The 19193-nt window shown below is 53.5% G+C and overlaps 1 protein-coding gene across 3 annotated transcripts; it reads left to right on the top strand.

Annotated features, from left to right (window-relative positions):
- Positions 1-2372: 2372 nt before the first annotated feature.
- On the top strand, positions 2373-10957 carry PIF1 (PIF1 5'-to-3' DNA helicase). Of its 3 annotated transcripts, none has more exons than XM_070378073.1 (13): positions 2373-2580; positions 3315-3891; positions 4754-4886; positions 4972-5097; positions 5216-5369; positions 5461-5575; positions 5652-5758; positions 6874-7013; positions 7392-7498; positions 8407-8494; positions 8651-8796; positions 9402-9593; positions 9804-10955. In XM_070378073.1, exons 1-13 carry the CDS (start codon positions 2486-2488, stop codon positions 9861-9863), a joined length of 2040 nt encoding a protein of 679 aa, XP_070234174.1. In that variant the 5' UTR covers positions 2373-2485; the 3' UTR covers positions 9864-10955. The 3 variants fall into 3 exon arrangements, with proteins under 3 accessions (XP_070234174.1, XP_070234175.1, XP_070234176.1); XM_070378074.1 differs by having other exon boundaries at positions 2373-2942; XM_070378075.1 differs by lacking the exon at positions 8407-8494 and having other exon boundaries at positions 9804-10957.
- The last annotated feature ends 8236 nt before the right edge of the window (positions 10958-19193 follow it).

The following is a 19193-nucleotide window of genomic DNA, read 5'->3' as shown; positions in this document are numbered from 1 at the left end:
GTGTGAGATGAGTGCAATTGTGCGGTAGTTTGAGCATTCTTTGGCATTGCCTTTCTTTGGGATTGGAATGAAAACGGACCTTTTCCAGTCCTGTGGCCACTGCTGAGTTTTCCAAATTTGCTGGCATATTGAGTGCAGCGCTTTCACAGCATCATCTTTCAGGATTTGAAATAGCTCAACTGGAATTCCATCACCTCCACTAGCTTTGTTCGTAGTGATGCTTCCTAAGGTCCACTTGACTTCACATTCCAGGATATCTGGTCTAATGGGTACAAAGTTTCTGTTTCAGAATAATGAAACTTTTCTGGAAATAGTGGTGATGGTTATACAATATCTGAATGCAGTCAATGGTAATGAATTGTATACTGAAAAATAGTATGGTGAGTTTTATATTACGTATATTTTACAATTAAAAAAAAATTTTTGAGGGAATTCCCTTGCAGTCCAGTGGTTATGACTCGGGGCTTTCACTGCAAGAGGCTGGTTTAGATCCCTGGTTGGTGAACTAAAATCCCGCAAGCTGCATGGTGAGTCCAGAAGAAAAAAATACTGGGGGAAAATACGTATGGAAGTCTCCATGCTTTCTCTAGAACCAGTCTGGGATACTACACAGGAGAAGGGAGAAGGGAGCAGGCTGTGTGAGTGTGCTGGGCCTACTTTGAGCACAGGATAGTGGGCAGAAAGAACACAGGCTTTGGAAATAGACACAGACTTACATTCATAATCCCAGCTTTCATTTTCTAGCTCGTGATTGTATTTGTTTCTTATTGTTATAGCTACTGTAACAAATTACCACAAATTTGGTGGCTTAAAACAAGACAAACTTATTATCTTGCAGTTCTGGAGGCCTAAAATGTGTCTCATTGGACTAAAATCAAGAGCTGTGTTCCTTCTGGTGAATCTAGAGGGGAACCCACTTCCTCTAGCCTTTTCTAGCTTCAAGAAACCTGTATCCCATATGGCTTGGTTCATGGCCCTTTCTTCCATTTTCTAGGCTAGCAGTAACATCTTCAAATCAGCCTTTCTCTCTCTTTCTTTCACACACACACAAAGACACACATGTCCACTTATTCATCACATCTCCTCTCTCTAGCCTCCCTTATAAGAATCCTAATTGAGCCTACCTAGACAACCCAGGGTAGTCTCCCTATGTCAAGATCCTTAATTTATCACATCTGCAAAGTCCCTTTTGCTATGTAAAGTAACATACACAAGGAATCTGGGGATTAGGATGTAGACATATTTGAGGGGGTATCATTATTCTGCTTACAACAGTGATACTAATTTTTTTTCTGTGCCACTAGTAGTCATGTGTCAAAACAACATTTAAGAGGAAAAATACTTTTCATTTTTATTTTTTCCTAACAGTTTTATTGAGATACAATTCACATACCATACAATTTAAAGCAAATAATTTTATGGTTTTTAGTATAGTCATAGTTATGCAATCATCACATTTTAATCTTTCTCCATTTTTAAATATAAGGAAACAAAGGCTTGAGACATTAAGGAAACTTGCTTAGAGACATTAAGGAAACATCAAACCTGCAGGTCTGGCATAACAAATTGCCTTTCAGGAGCTGAGATTCCAGTTCAGGCCTGGACTCCCTTCACCAGGTTAGACCAGCCTCTGTCTCTCTTTCTCTCTCTCTCTGGGAGCAGAGTAGTGTAGTAGTTAAACTAACAGGCTTAGACTTGGCCTCCAGGGTTTGTTTTGCTATCTATAAGCTATGTGACACCTGGAGCCTTGGTTTCCTTATTTGAAAAATGTGGGCAATTGAATAAATGAGCGAGCTGACTCACCTGTAAGATGCCTTCTAGCTAGTCATTCCAAGATTTAATGAGGGGAAAGAAAATTAAAAACAAATTCCCTATGCATTCAGTGCAATGAGAGGGATACGCATTCCTGAAGACAGAGGCTCGCTCACTTCACTTGTACTCTCTGAGCACTTGGTCACAGGTCTCAGTTCTTCACTGACGTGTCTCAGACGGATGGGACAGACAAATGAGTAAAATGACACAAAGACCGATAAGCGTGGAAGGAACTGGGGGTGGGGGCAGCGGGAGCAGCAGGTCTCGGTCAGGGGGCAAGGGCTGGGGGGCGGTCTGCCCAGAAATGGACAAAGGTCCCGTGAGTGTAAACAGAGATGGGAGGCAGCTCTTACCCAAGGCCAAGTTCAGCCGCTGTGTGAGGGCTAGAGGGGAGGAAGTCTGTGTTGGAGGCAAGGTCTTGAAAATAAATCTTCAGAGACGCGATTGGTGACACTAATCCACGCGCGGCCCAGCTGCAGTCTCCGTCCCCTCCCACTACATCCACTCGTCCGCGCGACTTGGTATGCTCCGCCACCACAATAAGCCTCCTTCCTCTGGCGTGCTATTGGTACAGCCCAAGCTCTGAGGGTAGAAAGGCACAGAAAGACACGCCCCTTGTCACGTCCGCTTTCTCTGATTGGCTAGAAAATTTAAAGCTCCTGCAGGTGATAGGATGATTCTCTACTCCCAGAATTTGAAAGTTTCCAGTGTGCTACTACTGCCTGCAGGCCGACTTTTCTCAACTGGTTCGTCCGAGTGCTGGCACAAGTGAGTGTCCACCTGATCCCAGACATGGGAGGCAGAATGTTCTTCTTCAAGGGGTCCCTGCCAGGAGGGTGCATACGAATGAATCAGACGGCACGTGGACTGGTTCCCGGAAGCCAGGGTCCCTCCGCTATTTCCGTAGCCAAATAATTTCACTTCCACCCCACCTTAGAGATGGGAAGCACCAGAGCTTCCGAATCCCACGATCCCTGACTCCTACCAGCCGTTGTGGTCTCTTTCAGCCTGTTTTCCACTTCTGTACATGGGAAATAGTGACACTAGCTTGGCTGCATATAAACCAGTGAACGTAGCTGGGAGAGGGAAGGCGCTGATAACATACATCTCAGTCCTGCTTACCTCCACAAGTGAGTCTCCTCCTTCCTTGCGGAGAGGACTCAAGATTCCCGTGCCCGCCCTGGGTCTCTTAGAAGCAAGCTTCTTTTCTGTTCAGGGGCTCCCTTCTTCTGTGGCTCTTGTCGGACAGCAGAGGTTCCCAATCCTTGGTGCGCTTGACGTTGCCCATCCGCAGCTCTGGAAATTATTGTGTGGGAGAGAAATGTCTAGGAGAATTTCCTGTTTGCCCCCAGGGTGCTTTTACAGTCTCCGTGACCTCTTTGTGTTACCAGTGACAGCCCTGGGACCCTTTGTGGCTTTGACTGGGCTCCCTGTCCAGACTTCTGTACCACCTATGATGTCCCCTGAGTCCCTGTGACGCCTGTGCTCCGGTCTTTTTGCAGACCTGCAGAGGCGGCGGCGATGCTTTCCGGCACCCAGGCAGCGGCCGCAGAATGCGAGGACGGAGAACTGCGGTGCCGTGTGGCAGTGGAGGAGCTGAGCCCCGGTGGGCAGCCGCGAAGGCGCCAGTCCCTACGCACCGCGGAGCTGAGCCTGGGTCGTAACGAGCGCCGCGAGTTGATGCTGAGGCTGCAGGCGCCCGGGCCCGCTGGGCGGCCGCGCTGCTTCCCCGTGCGCGCCGCGCGCCTCTTCACCCGCTTCGCTGCAGCCGGGCGCAGCACTCTGCGGTTCCCCGCCGACAGCACTCCCCGGGCCAGCGCCGTCCAGCTGCTGCTCTCCGATTGCCCCCCGGACCGCCTGCGCCGCTTCCTGCACACGCTGCGCCTCAAGCTGGCGGCGGCCCCGGGTCCCGGGCCGGCCTCCGCCCGCACGCAGCTGCTTGGCCCGCGGCCCCGCGACTTCATCAGCATCAGCCCCGTGCAGCCCGAGGAGTTGCGGCGTGCGGCGGCCACCCGGGTCACGGATACCACGCCGGTGAAGCGGCCCACGGAACCTCGGGCGGGAGCCAAGCCCCGCACCGTGAGGACAGGAGAACGGGGGTCGCCTTGGGGAGTGGGAGATGGAAGAGACTGAGGAAGCCCAAGTTTAGGGGGAAGATGGTGGTGGTATTTGAGATGGCTGCTGATTACTTCAGAGGAGATATTCATCAGGCTTCTGAGACTAACGGAAATAAGGGAATTGTGCGTGTGTTTCTCATAGTGCAATCCTTGAGATTGAGAATAGGAAAAATGCGCTTAGGTCACGTTAAAAGAGAAAGCAGAGAAGGTGCTTCAGAAATGTAGGAATGAGGTCCTCCTTGAGGAGGAGAGGAGGTTTTGGAGAGAATAAAGTGATCAGCTGTGTTAGGGGCAGCCCACAGGTCCAATCAGATGCGGGGGAGGTGTTGGGGGACAAAGTCTGGTGGATGTGACAGTGTTCACAAACTGGAAAAGATGGATCACAAACCACAGGGGTTTGAGACTAAGCTGGAGAGAAGATGGAGATGGGGCAAAAAGGGGCCCTGGCTAAGCAGGGTTTGGCTTAGGAGATTTTAGGTCAAAGAGACAGATTGTGACAGGAAAAGTTGCGAGAACAAAGGATGGGTTGGAGGACCAGGAGAGTTAGGGAACCCAGGAGAGGATGCTGAGGAGAATCTAGACCTGCAGACAGGGGACTTTAGGGGTGATACCCAGAGTCAGTGGAGATCCAGCTTTGATCCCTTCTTCAGGGAGAGACCTGGACCCCTGTGGTTACTGTCAAGATCTCCAGTTGAGCCAAGGCTGCCCAAGGGCTCCAAGGAGAGAAGCCAGCAGAGACACAAAGGGCTACCTACCAGACCAAGAAGGGAGGGGGTGATGCCGAGGAGATGTGGGGAGGTCCTGAGACAGCCCTCTCCCCCCAGGAAGTCACAAGGTGGCCCCTGCCTGTGAAGAGGCTGAGATTGCCTCCCACCAAACCAGAGCTTTCCAAGGAACAGGCTGCTGTCCTGAGGGCTGTCCTGAAAGGCCAGAGCATTTTCTTCACTGGAAGTGCAGGTAGTGGTGGGGCAGAGTGGGTGTGGGGAGAACAGGGGTGTGCTGGGATGCAGGAGAAGTGGTGCTGACTTTGCCCTCTGCCCAGGGACGGGGAAGTCTTACCTGCTGAAGCGTATCCTGGGCTCACTGCCTCCCACAGGCACTGTGGCCACTGCCAGCACTGGGGTGGCAGCCTGCCACATCGGGGGTACTACCCTCCATGCCTTTGCAGGTAAGTGAGAGCTCCTGGGGTTTAAACTGGGAGCAAGCCAGGCTGGTGGGAAGGGAGGGGAGGTCAGGGTTGAGACAGTGCTGGGATCTCAGCCCAGGCTGAATAGTGTCCCTCACAGGTATTGGCTCGGGCCAGGCTCCCCTGGCCCAGTGTGTGGCCCTGGCCCAGCGGCCCGGTGTGCGGCAGGGTTGGCTGAACTGCCAGCGGCTAGTCATTGATGAGATCTCCATGGTGGAAGCGGACCTGTTTGACAAGCTGGAGGCCGTGGCCAGGTCAGTATGTGCAGTGAGGACTGGGTTCTGGTGGTCTTCTGGGTGGAACCCAACCACCCCAGCCCCTAGAGCACCCTGTGCTCCTCTCCAGAGCTGTCCGGCAGCAGAATAAGCCATTCGGAGGGATCCAGCTCATCATCTGTGGGGACTTCCTGCAGCTGCCACCTGTAACCAAGGGATCCCAGCTCCCGCAGTTCTGCTTCCAGGTACCACTTGCCCTCTGGCCCTAAGCCCCATGGGGGTCTGCTCTGCTCCCTGACCCCCCCACCTTGCTCCCACCAGGCCAAGAGCTGGAGGAGGTGTGTCCCAGTGACCCTGGAACTGACTGAGGTGTGGAGGCAAACAGACAAGACCTTCATCTCTCTGCTGCAAGCTGTGCGGCTGGGCAGGTGGGGCCTGGTGAAGAGAGAAGGGGCCACTGGATGAGGATCCAAGCATGGATCAGAGAGGAGCACAGGGACCCAGAGAAGGGGGAGAAGTGCTTCATGACCCCATACGAGACGGTCACTCTGTGAGCATCAGCCAGCACGGGGCCTGGCACAGAGTACATTTCAGGCAGATAGAGACACTCCCATTTTATAGATGCAGAAACTAGGGTTCAAAAGAGATGAAGTGACTTGCCCAGAGTCATGGCTAATAAGTGGCCGAGCTGGAATTGCACTCGGGTCTGATGCTGAAACCCAAGTTCCTTCTACTCTTAGAGTCCATGGGGTCAACTGGTGTGGGAGGAGAGGTTGCAGATGTGATCCTACCCTAGCAAGGACATAAGGTTGAGATGCTACAACTGCTCTAACACGGGAGTGGAAAGGAGGCCAAGGGGGCAGAAGAAATGAGCCAGAGCTGGGCCTTGAGACCCAAGTCAAACTGGGGATGGGTGGTGGTGAGGGGCTTTCCAGGAGGCAGGTAGGAAAGTGCGTGGCACACACCAGCAGTGTAGGGGACAAGAGGAAGGCTGAGTGGCAGAGCAGTCAGAGATGGTCCCAATTTCTGCCCCCTCCTCCCACTTGAGTTGCTGCAGCACCCAGTCTTCCCCAGGAGGAAGGCTTGAAATGGGGAAAATAGAAACATAGGCTAGATTTTTTTTTCCTGTAAGGCAGCAGGCAAGGGACTAGAAAATTGTAGCCTGGAGGGTGATCTGATGATAGGGTGCCAGTATTACAGGGCATCAGCCTCAACCTCAGAGCCTCGTCTGCATCTCTAACTCTCTGGCCCGTGCTCACTCATCAGATCCAACTTCCTCAGGAGGGCAGCTAGTTCCAATCAGATGACAGACATAGGGAAGGGTGCCTGCCCCTGATCACAGTCATGCACCGTTGCTCCATGTCTGGGGTCCAAGTGAGGAAGAAACAAGTTGGCCAGCCTGGGAACCAGCAAATCTTGCCCTGGTGCCCCATCCAGTCCCCAGGCCTGGTCCATGGCCTGACACGTGGGCTACATGTGGGCCACGTGCCCCACTTACCCTGGTGTTCAGCTCAGCTCTGCCCTGATAACCTGGCCTCCACAGGTGCTCAGATGAAGTCACCCGCCAGCTCCGGGCCACAGCTGCCCACAAGGTGGGGCGAGATGGGATTGTGGCCACAAGGCTCTGCACCCACCAGGATGACGTGGCCCTTACCAATGAGAGGCAGCTGCAGGAACTACCAGGTAAGCAGAGAGCTGGAGCTAGGCCAGACCAGCTAGAAAAGGCCATCAGGCAGACATCTCCCCCCCTCTCCGCCCCCACTCCAGGCAGCCTGGACCCTTGGTGTCATTTGAATATCTTGGTCCCTAGCCTTAATGGCCAAAAGTCCCCTACATCTGAGGATGTAATTGTGACTTTGAGAGGTGTGACCTTTTCTGGGTCAAAGTGACTCAGCCAGTAAACACTAAGAATGAGACCTGAACAGGCCTCTGACTTCAGAGCCCCAGCTAGGCCTGAGGTGTCCTCACTGCCTCCCCCAGGCCCTGGGCTAATGTGCAGCTTTTTGGAAATTGAGTCACAAGTCAGTGACTTGTGGTCTGTCTGCCCGACTCTTTCCCCAGGCGAAGTACACAGCTTTGAGGCCATGGACAGTGACCCTCAGCAAGCCCGGACCCTGGATGCCCAGTGTCCTGTTAGCCAGCTCCTTCAGCTAAAGCTGGGGGCCCAGGTGAGTGGGAAGTGGGTCCTCCCAGACCCCTGCCCTTCTGTACAGGCTGCTCCATGGCCAGAAGACCCACCTGTGGCCACAATAAACTCTTTCCCTCCTGTTCCCGCCCACCTCCCTGTCTTCTATTTTCCACTGCTGCCCTCTTCTCCCACTTGGCGCTCCAAGCAGTGTTGCTTTAGACAGATCACTCTCCTTTGCTGGAGCTGGGTTTCCTCATCTCTAAATTCAGAGAAGGGGACTTCCTTGGTGGTCCAATAGTTAAGAATTTGCCTTTCAATGCAGGGGATGAGGGTTCCATCTCTGGTCGGGATACTAAGATTGCACACGCAACGGGGCAACTAAGCCTGAGCGCGGCGACTAGAGAGCACCAGTCACAGCTGCTGAGCCCACCTGCTCTAGAGCTCATGCTCCACACCATGCACTGCAACAAAGACCCAGCTCAGCCAAAAATATCAATAAATAAATGCAGAGTAAAATACCTATCGCACACAATTGTCTTCTGTAGTGCACCCTATATTGAGTCTCTCCTTCCTTCCATGAGAGTGAGGGTAGCCAAATGGGGGCCTTTCCTTAGGTTTCAAAGGACCCCAGGGGAAATTTCAGGCACAGTGGTTGGAAGAAGGCTATCGCTCAAGACTGTGGTTCATAAACAACCTGTAATAGACATGGTCATTGTCAAAGCCCTGTCACCTTATTATTCTTTATCCCCTCCTTCTAAGGCAAACTGAGCAAATACCATTCTCCTTTGACACAAGGGGGAAACCTAGGGAAATAAAGCAGCTTGCTCCAGGGATCCGTGGACTCAGTGCCTCTCCATGACAACCCCCAGCCTCACAGCAATGCCTGGAGCTGAGACCAGGCGTAGGGATGCCCGGCTCTCTATGCTTCCCGTTTCCCTTCCCTCGCAGGTGATGCTGGTGAAGAACTTGGCAGTGTCTCGGGGCTTGGTGAATGGTGCCCGAGGGGTGGTAGTCGGGTTCGAGGCCGAGGGGAGAGGTAAGTGGTGGGGAAGCAGTCCCACTGCTCAGGTTCGCAGCAGGGCCCCAGGGTTAGCGTATGGAGGAAAAGGCTAGTGTGGAAAGGTGAGGACAGGTCTCACCTTGGAGTCCTGACGTGGGAATGAAAGGTGAGACTTCTCCGCACCTCCCTCAGGGCTGCCCCAGGTACGGTTCCTGTGTGGAGTCACCGAGGTCATCCGTGCTGACCGCTGGACGGTGCAGACCACTGGAGGCCAGCTCCTCAGCCGGCAGCAGCTGCCCTTGCAGCTGGCCTGGGCCATTTCCATTCACAAGAGCCAGGTGAGTGCAGGGGGTGGCAGCAGGGCAGGGTGGAGGGGGCAGGACACGCCTGGGCACGTTGAAGGGTGGGGGTCTTAAAGGCCTTGGGAGTGATGGAAGGTTCCAGACCAGCTGTAGAATAAACCTTTCTTTAGTACATTTCCCATCCTGCCTCTTTCCTGGACACATATATTTCCCTTCTTTCCTCTCCTGCCATTTTCTGAGCCACTATTGGATATGTTAATTTTAACATGTTATGACCACTCTGTGAGGTATAGTTGTAAGAATCACTTCTGTTTTACAGAAGAGGAAACCAAAGTCAGAGAGGTTAAGTGACTCGTCCAGGGTCATACATGTAGTGCCAGGCAGAGCAAGACTCGTTTCCATGCCTGTCTGACCCAGACCTGAGCTCTTTCCTTTCACCCTTATCCCTCTGCTCTTATCTTGGATCCATATTTCCTGGACACCCCCTTACTCAGACACCAGTCATCCTGTCTCTCTGGCTCAGACGCTATGAATGGGGTGAGGAGATCAGGGGCCATAGCTGGGCTGGTGGTGGGGTCAGCTTCTTGGGCACAAGTGAATACAGGCTGAGTTGGCTCCAGCCCTGTCTCTCCCTGCCCCAGGGCATGTCCCTGGATTGTGTGGAGATGTCTCTGGGCCGTGTGTTTGCCAGCGGCCAGGCCTACGTGGCCCTTTCCCGGGCCCGCAGCCTGCAGGGCCTCCGTGTGTTGGACTTTGACCCCATGGTGGTTCGCTGTGACCCCCGCGTGCTGAGCTTCTATGCTACCCTGTGGCGGGACAGGGCCCTCAGCCTGGTAAGAGGGAGTCACCCAATGGTGGGCAGAATGTGGCCGTGGGTAGCCTGGGAGCTAAGAGGAAGGGAAGGCCAAAAACACTAGGGTGGGGGTGGCATAGCCTCCTCTGGCTCCATTGGAGGCGAGGGCAGGACGGAGATGCTGGCTCCCCAGCTGTGACTCTAGGGGATGGTACAAGCCCATGAGTGGGTTTCTCTGGCTCTGATATAGGAGTCCCCAGATGATGAAGAAGGAACCTCAGACCAGGAGAACATGGACCCGAACCTTTGATCTGCGAAGAGAAGACAAAGGGTGGTCTCGTCCCTCCTCTTGCTCCCTAGGGAACCAGGCCCTGGGGGATCCCAGGGGGAGGATGGTCAGTGTCCCTTTCCTCCTTTGTCGGGGGCTCTCAGCCTCCAGCCGGCTTTCCATCCATTTGCCCTGTGCCTCAGTTTCTCCCCTTGTCCTGGGCGAGCTGCCTCCAGGGTCAGGAGTTGGCATGGGGCCTGTGGTGGTATCTGGTGATATAGGACAGAGCTCTCTGCGAGCGGCCAGCCACAGGGCCACACAGAGAGGAGAGGCAGCAGGTGCTCCAAGAGGAGGAACAGGCTGTAGGGGTCCTAGCAGGGGACTCAGCTCTGAAGCAGAGAAGGGAACCTGGGGGGAGTCTTCATAGCCAGATCCAGTCCTGCACAAGTCAGGACAAACACCTTCCTGAGCCTAACTTGAGAACACGCGCTGCAAAAATGTGCATCTATATCTTAAGCTGCTCTTTTGGGAAGGGCATTGTTTGTGGGAGTATGGATATTCTCAGACTGTATTTATTTAGGACAAATAAACTGGTAAACTGTGTGAAGATTTTGTTGAGTCTTCTGTTCCCTTTGAAAACCCCTAGTGAATTCCCTGGTGGTCTAGTGTTAAGACTGTGCTTCCACTACGGGGGCGTAGATTCGATTCCTGATCGGGAAACTAGGATCCTGCATGCTGACTGGCATAGCCAAAAAATAAATACATAAAGAACCCCTGCCTGGGACGCTGGCTAACCCTTTCCAGGGAGGCTACCCCTGCCCTGCCTGTTTACACAGAGGTGTCTATTATGTCCTGATAGCTGAGCTCACAGCACCCTTATGCGAGGTTTTGTTAGTATCACTGGTTACTTCGCAAAACTGAGGTAGATGAGTTGTTGACTCACAGTGAAATGACAAGGTGAATCACCATTACACAACAGGTGGGCATGTTGCTGGTTGAGCTTGGTCTCCCGTGCAGGGCCTACAGCCATTGGCAAGAAGCTGAATATGCCCTCAAGGTGCAAGAAGGACCAGGGCTTCTGCCCAGAGATGAATTTCCCATCATCCTCCAGAGTCAGGCTATTGAAGATGTCTTAGAGATACAGTTATTTCTTTTGTACCCTCTCCTGGGACTCTCCTCTCTGACCCCACCCTCAACTCACACTGCTGAGGCACCCACCACCACCCCCAACCCCTTTCCCTTCACCAGGGACTGATTTCAGCTTTCCCTAGTCTCCGATGAACTCAGCCTGCTTAAAGATGTCTTCCTCACAAGACCACCTGGACACCAGAAAGTCCTGTCCTTAGCAATCCTCTTTCATGGTAAAGATGCTTTCCAGGAGACCCCTGGAGGAGGGCAAACTGGTTCTCTAGAAGGGGGATCTCCAGACATCCCTGTCCCTCAGGCCAGATCATGAGAGTAGACTGCCTCATGAGGGAGGTATGCAAGGAACCTCCCAGTTCTTTATTTTCTTGGCATCTCATTTAATCTAACTTTTAAAAAAATTTTATTTATTTATTTGGCTATGCAGGGTCTTAGTTGTGGGAACTCTTAGTTGCAGCATATGGGATCTAGTTCCCTGACCAGGGATTGAACCCAGGCCCCCTACATGGAGAGTGCAGAGTCTTAGCCACTGGGCCACCAGGGAAGTCCCCTCATTTAATCTAACTTCAAACCTGTATCCCTGAGAGTGTATGGAAACCCTAGCTCAGTCAGGATTGGGGGCTCCCCACCCTGAAGGTCGTACAGGCAAGGAGTGGGCCTTCTAGGAGCAGGCCTGTCACCTCCAGGATGTTATGGTAACTGCTGACACCCGCAGTCACCAGCATCCACAGTTCATAACCCTGCCCAGGCCCAGGGGCAGTGGGGAGGAAGGCTTTCCCAGAGTCATAACCTCTCTGGGGCCTCACACCATGCCCTCTGGAACCCTGCAGCTCCCTGTGGTGCTCCCAGGGGACACTGATCACCCGCCCCTCTCCAGTCTTGGAGACCTTCTTCTCTGACTCCTTGTGGAAAAAAAAAAAGTAAAAGTGTTGGTTGCTCAGTCATGTCCAGCTCTTTGCAACACCATGGACTATAGCCTGCCAGGCTCCTCTGTCCATGGAATTCTCCAGGCAAGAATACTGGAGTGGGTTGCCATTCCCTTCTCCATGGTATCTTCCCAACCCAAAGATCAAACCTAGTTCTTCTGCATTGCACGTGGTTTCTTTACTGAGATACCAGGGAAGCCCCCTGATGCTCCTTCAGTTTGATTCAGTTCAGTCGTTTAGTCATGCTCTACTCTTTGTGACCCCATGAATTGAAGCACGCCAGGCCTCCCTGTCCATCACCAACTCCCGGAGTCCACCCAAACCCATGTCCATCAAGTCGATGATGCCATCCAACCATCTCATCCTCTGTCGTCCCCTTCTCCTTCTGCCCTCAATCTTTCCCAGGATCAGGGTCTTTTCCAATGAGTCAGCTCTTTGCATCAGGTGGCCAGAGTATTGGAGTTTCAGCTTCAACATCAGTCTTTCCTTGAACACCCAGGACTGATCTCCTTTAGGATGGACTAGTTGGATCTCCTTGCAGTCCAAGGGACTCTCAAGAGTCTTCTCCAACACCACACTTCAAAAGCATCAATTCTTTGGCGCTCAGCTTTCTTTATAGTCCAACTCTCACATCCAGACATGACCAGTGGAAAAACCATAGCCTTGATTAGACGGACCCTTGTTGGCAAAGTAATGTCTCTGCTTTTTAATATGCTGTCTAGACTTAGCAGCAGCAGGTTGGTCATAACTTTCCTTCCAAGGAGTAAGCGTCTTTTAATTTCATGGCTGCAATCACCATCTGCAGTGATTTTGGAGCCCAGAAAAATAAAGTCAGCCACTGTTTCCCTATCTATTTGCCATGAAGTGATGGGACCAGATGCCATGATCTTCGTTTTCTGAATATTGAGCTTTAAGCCAACTTTTTCACTCTCCTCTTTCACTTCTGCTCCTTACCCCTAACATAATCCCCTCAAAGAATTGGACCCAGGATGCAAAAGCCAAGAAATGGTGTGCCCTCAAATAGCTTCCAGATTGGAGACAGAGAAGTCTGGTGACCCCACTCAGAATCTGGGGGCAGGGGTGGAGGGATAAAGACAAACAGTAGGAAGAAAATCCTGGTAATATCCCATCACACTGCGATAAAGGAGACTTCCCACCAATCTTGTGTGTTCGTTTATTCATTCATTCATTTCACAAATATTTATTCAGGTGCTGGCTGGACACTGGAGACCCCACAGTACACCAGAGTGAAATGGCCCTGCCTTGGGATGCATACAGTTACAGGCGGGAGACTGATTACAAACAAGCAGGCAAATAACCTCACACTGCGAGAAGTGGCAAATAGTCAAATAATAGAACCTTCCAGTTGGGGAGCGCTCACTTTTAGGATGGTCAAAGAAAGGGCCTCTGGGGTAGATGCCTTCACACCTCACACCTCCCTGACTTGACTACATGTTTCTAGAAAATCTGAAATACCCAGATTAACCTTTCCTGACTTACCTCAGACTTCACCCCTCTGTTTCCCAGGATATAGCCCTGCCCTTTCCTAGGCAGAATGGTCTTTCGGGTCTCTGAGCATATGCATCGTGCATCGTGCTGTTCTTTGCTGTGGGTCTGTCTCCTGCACCATAAAGTTCCTCAGAACATGATTGAATCTCCTGACTCTTGTAGCCCCAGGGCCCAGCCCCTGGAATGGAGCAGGCAGAATGAGTCAATATGGGACTGAAAGGATTCAGAAAGCCTGCAGTTAGGGGACCAGAAAGGCCTGCCACCCACCTGAGCCAGCTGCTCTGATAATGAGTGTCTGTGTCACTGCTTGTTGGGGGAGCGGCGGGCAGTGGGAAGACACCAAAAACGGCACCTTGACCTCTATGGCCTCCCTGCTTGCCTGGTCATGGGTATTTCCCACTCCCCCCTCCATCCCAGAAGGAAGGCTGGAGAGGAGTTGTCAGGTGGACAAGTTGGAGAAAGGCATTTCGGAAAGGAGAACTGTGTAGGATCAAAGCACAGAGGTGTGAAACATGGAGCTCAGTGGTCCAGCAAGAGCAGCTGGGAGGGGGAAGTGGGCCTAACCTTGAGGGGGCTCAGCATGGGATAAGAGCCCACCTTGGCGGGGGGGTGGTTCCTATGCCTCCCACTCTCTGCCGGCCCCCATGTATCTCCCCTGCCTCAATGCTGCCTCAGTATCAGTTGAGATCTGCTGCTGCAGCTGATGAGTAATTTAACATGTCGGTCTCCCCTGGGAATAAGGTGGATCTCTTGGTAGCAAGAAACTAGGCTTAGATGTCTTTGTATGCCAAAGCGCTCCACACAATGACTTTGGAAAGGAGACACTTCATAAAATGTTTGATATTTAAAGAATTCAGGGACAGTGCCATTCCCTGAGAGGTGGGGATTTTCACTCCCATTTTGCAGAGAATGTAACTGAGGCCCAGGGAGCTAGGCAGCAGCAGAGCTGGAACTGGAATCCTGTGCCCTCCCCTTGGTGTTCATGAGATAGCAGGACTGTCCACCTTCACCCTACCCCCAGTTGGGGGAGACCAAGGGAGGGCTTAGCTAGGAATGAAGTGTTAGTCGCTCATCATGTCCGACTGTTTATGACCCCATGGACTGTAGCCCGCCAGGCTCCTTTGTCCATGGAAATCTCCAGGCAAGAATGGGTAGCCATTCCCTTCTCCAGGGATCTTCATGACCCAAGAAACCTGTGTCTCTTACATTGCAGGAAGATTCTTTGCAGTCTGAGCCACAAGGGAAGCCCTAGCTTGGCATAACCTCCTCCCTTTTGAGGTCTGGGCAGAGTTTGCCCACCCCTACAAAGCCAATGGTGGTGCTCAGACCCCTCCATCCCCAAGCAGGCTTCCTGCTCCCCAAGCACCACACACAATGGACCACGAGGTGGCGCCAAGTAGTCATTCAGTGTCTTCCCAGAGCCCCGGCAAGTCCTTTTGTCTTCCAGTCCCTGTGCCTGGATGGGGGTGGGTGGTACCTCAGGAGCTGGGCAGCCAGTAGACATAGGGAAGCTTCTTTGTTGAGTTTGTACCAGGTATCTGTTGAGTGCCTCATCGTTTGAGTTCATTAGCCCCTTGTTTTTCACAATAACCCTGAGAGGACAGTGGGACAGCCCCAGCACATGGGGAAAGAAAACTCATCTCTTGGAAGATTAGGTGTCCTGGCCGAGACCACACAGGGAGCTGGATCTGGAACCCAAACCCCAGGGTCCGGGGGTTTTTGCAAGGTCAGCAAAGGGCTCTGAAGCCAGATACTGGCTCCCACACTTGCTGTGTAACCTTGGATGTGCTGCCTAAACCCGAGCCCAAATTTCATCATTAGCCGTGGAGTTAGGACAGGTAAGGAAAGGAAATGGCAACCCACTCCAGTATCCTTGCCTGGAGAATCCCATGGACAGAGGAGCCTGGTGGGCTACAGTCCACGGGGTTGCAAAGAGTCAGACATGACTGAGCAACTTCACTCACTTAGGACAGGTAAAGAGCTGAGGCATTGACAGGCATGTGGTAAACCCTTCAGGTTAGTTCCCACTGGCCTTTATTACACTTACCTGAAGAGGCCATCCTGCAACCCCCCTCATCTCTCTTCCCCCCCGCCCCCACCCTCTAGAGTGGCCAGGGAATAACAGAGAATTAATTAGCAGAGCCCATTCTCCCCTCCTGGAAGACCCCGGGCTGTGCCTAGCCTCTGGGGAAGGGGAGAATGAGAATGGTCCCCTCTCCTTCCCGCCACAATCCTGAGTCCTAGCCCTGGTGGATGACTCTGTGTCATAGCAGCCCCTCTTCTTGTCTCGGTCCACCTCGACTGAATGTCTCTGACGACTCCAGGAGGGGGATCTTTAGGCCTAGTTTACAGAGGAGGTTCACAGCAGGTGGGCAGCTCAAGGTCACAGGGCTGTGAATGGCAGAGCTGGGATAGCACTGGGTGTCTCACGCCTCACCCAGGAGTTCAGGGCCTTTGCAACAAGGAGGAAGTAGGCGGTGCTTCCTGGCCTCTAGCTTTGTCCTTGAAACCCCACATGCAAGACTCCATTTCTTTCAGATTCCAAGAGCATCACCTGCTGAGATGTAAATGGCTGGGAGGAGCCGAGGTGGAAGAGGACGGGCTTGGAAGGAGACCCTGAATAGGGCAGAGAGCCGGATGCCTGATGAGCCCAGTGGGGAGGAGACCGAGAGTCAGCCCACCTTCCCCTCCATGGCCTCCCACCCCCTCAGCTCCCTCCTTCAGCCAGGCAGCCTCCCGGCAGAGCCCGCCCAAGGTGCCCCCCCACCCTCCCCCAGCTGGTGTTGGGTTCAGTAAGCAGAGCCCAGCTCACCTGGGAAGGTGCCGAGTGAGGAGGGCGTCCAGTTACAGGCTGGGGCTGGGAGGGCAGACCAGGGCAACCTAGGGGCAGGAACTAAAGGCCTGGGCCCTGGTAGGGGGTGGGGGTATGTATGGGGGGAAGCCACAAACCCCACACCCTGCAGGAGCCCCATCCCTGATACAAGAGGCCCCAGCTCCTGGGGCTGAAGCAGAAAGACCGTGTCATCCTCAGATGCCCCTTGGCAGCTAGCACACCTGTCAGTTCCCTGAGCTGACCTCAGTTTCCCCATCCTCAGAATGGGGGTAGGGTACAATAAATCCTGTGTGAGCAATCACCACAGCTGGGACTAATCTGGGTAAACTGTGAAGCACTGTGCACATCCTCCGGGAGGCTGTTCTCCTCTCCTTCAGCTCCAGTCCTTTCTCTCCACCACCCAGGATGGCCTCCTCCCCCACCCCCCACCCTGGGCCCTGGTACTGCACTCCATGCCTATTTAAGGCAAATCTCCTGATCTCCTTTTAAGTAACATTTGCTCCTTGTTGTGGAGCAAAGGAGCAGGGCCTGAGCTTACAAAAAGGGGAGTGAGTCGCAAATATCCCATCAGAGAGTGGGGAGAACTGGAGATACAGGGGTGAAAGGGGATGGGAGGGTCCTTGTACTTCCTTCCCCAGCCTCCCATTTGGTCCCCTCACTGCACAGGCCCTGGATTGACTCCAAGCCTTTTAGAGGGGCTAGGGCCCTCCAAGAAGACTTCCTGCAGCCCCAGGGACTGAGGTGGGGCATGGTAGGCTGAGGAATAGCCCTACGTCCAGGACCTGGGGCTGGTGTGCTTGGGTGTAGAGGTGGCATTTGACTGGCAAGGGGAGTGGAAGGGTCTGGGGTAAGACTGACATCTAATCTCAAGCTGCCCAGAAAGGATGAAACAACTGTTACTTGGGTTCTACAATCAGGGGCTCAGAGAGGCCAAGAGACCTGTCCAGGGCCACACAGCTCATGAGTGGGAAGGTCTGAAATCCAGGCCAGGCCGCTCCAAATTTCATGCTTTCTGCCCCTCCATGCCAAGTCTCCTCGGGGCCAGGGCTGTATGTGACACCTGACAGTGACTCATCAGGGACCAGCCATCATTCACAGGCCCCTACACACACCCTTCCTCTGCCTGCATAGCTCCCCTGCAGGGACCCGACTCCCTCCTCTTCTCCCCAGGCCCACCACCCCTCTCTTCCTTCTCTTCCTGGCTTATCTGGCCCAGTCATCCCCCTACTTCTGGCGTGGCCTCCAGAACAGCTCACTTTCACGTGGTTTACACACTAAGAAACTTACAGCCAGAAAGTGGCATGTCCCATCCACCTCCAAAGGAGCGAGTCTCCCCACAATGGCAGGACCCCCGCAGGGCCCTCCCTCCACTCAGTTCTTCCCCCTTTAGGCCGCAGAGGCCCTCCCTCTCTGGCTTCCTCCTCTTCTTCTTTCCCCAGGTGCCCTGGCCGCTTCCCCAGCCTCCATCTAGCGTGGCTAATCCCCCGCTGTGGTCCTCACATGACAGAGGCGCCCTCTCCGGGGTTCAAAAGGAGACACTCAGGGATCCTTTACAGATCATGTTGCCTCCTGAGGACCAGCCGCTCACTCCTCAGGCATGCAAGCCCAGTGGGCCAGCCCTGCCTGCGCATGGGTGTCAGGCTGGACTAGGGGATGCAGGACCAGAGGGAGGAAGAAGCCCTGGCCTCCTCTTCCTCTGGGTGCTTAGAGCAGACAGCGCCCAAAGCAGTCAGCTCATCCCGTGGCCTCATTTCACAGATGAGCGACTGCGGCCCAGGAAACAGTAGGGGAGGCCCCTAGGGCCCACAGTGAGACAGGAGCCAACCTTGGTTTTATTGGGGCCCCTGGTAACCTCCGGTGAGGCTTGATCCTAGGGGAAGTAGGGTCTATGATAGGAGGAAACTCTGCTCCTCCCTTGAGCTTTTCCAGGTCTTTTCAGCTTGGCTCTACCACTCACCTCTTGCGCCCTTGGGCAATCCCCTTTCTTCTTTGGGCCTCAGTTTCCTTGTGTAAAACAAATGGGTTGAGTAGATGGTCTTTAAGACCACTTCCTGTTTATTTTTATTATTTATTTTTAATATTTATTTAGCTGTGCCACGTCTTGGTTGCAGCACGCGGGATCCCTTAGTTGTGGCATGTGGGATCTAGTTCCCTAACCAGGGACTGAACCCGGGCCCCCTGCATTGGGAGTGGGGAGTCAGTCACTGGACCACCAGGGAAGTTCCAGATGTCTCCTGCTTAGATCCCCTGCGCCTCCCATCAGCACAGCCCCAACCCCAGGCCTGTTTTCAGCTCTTGACCTGGCCCAGGGCAGGGCTCATAGCCCCTCAAGATTGTTCCGACAGGGAATTCCCTGGTGATCCAGTGGGTAAAACTTCGTGCTTCCACTGCAGAGGGCATGGGTTTGGGCCCTTCTTGGAGAACTAATATCCTGTATGCCACACTGTGTGGCCAAAAAAAAAAAAAAAAAAAAGATTGCTCCAACAGCCTCTACACTGCCTTTGGCTCCACCCTCTTCCCTTGCAATAAGTCACCCCAGACATTGTCTAAGTTACCTCCTGATGCTTAGAAACCTCCCACGGCACCCCCCACCATGGCCTCCCTCAGGGTAATCCAACTTATCACCTGGCATTCAGCCCATCCCACCCACAGCCTTGGACCCTGAGCTCAGTGTCTTCACCTACCAAGCACTGACAACCCCTCACTCAGGGCCCGTGCTGTGGACACACACACAGTGGGGGCACAGGCGAGGAGCCTGGGAAAGGCTGGACAGTCTGAGTAGCTCTCCAGGTTTCTCTGTGCTAAGAGGATGCCCATCCCACTCCCACTCCTTCATCCACACTGGCTAGGTGCTCCAAGGCTCACTCAAGCTCCCTTCCTTCCTGGAGTGGCCAGGCCCCCTGGAGGCCCCATCAGAGTAACCTCACCCATGTGGTGCTCCCACGGGGCTGGATGCCCTCG

Source organism: Bos mutus, chromosome 10 (genome assembly GCF_027580195.1).
Source record: "Bos mutus isolate GX-2022 chromosome 10, NWIPB_WYAK_1.1, whole genome shotgun sequence".
Taxonomy (NCBI): Eukaryota; Metazoa; Chordata; class Mammalia; order Artiodactyla; family Bovidae; genus Bos; species Bos mutus.
Note: the sequence above shows the minus strand (reverse complement) of the source record. Positions and strands in the feature narration are given on the sequence as shown.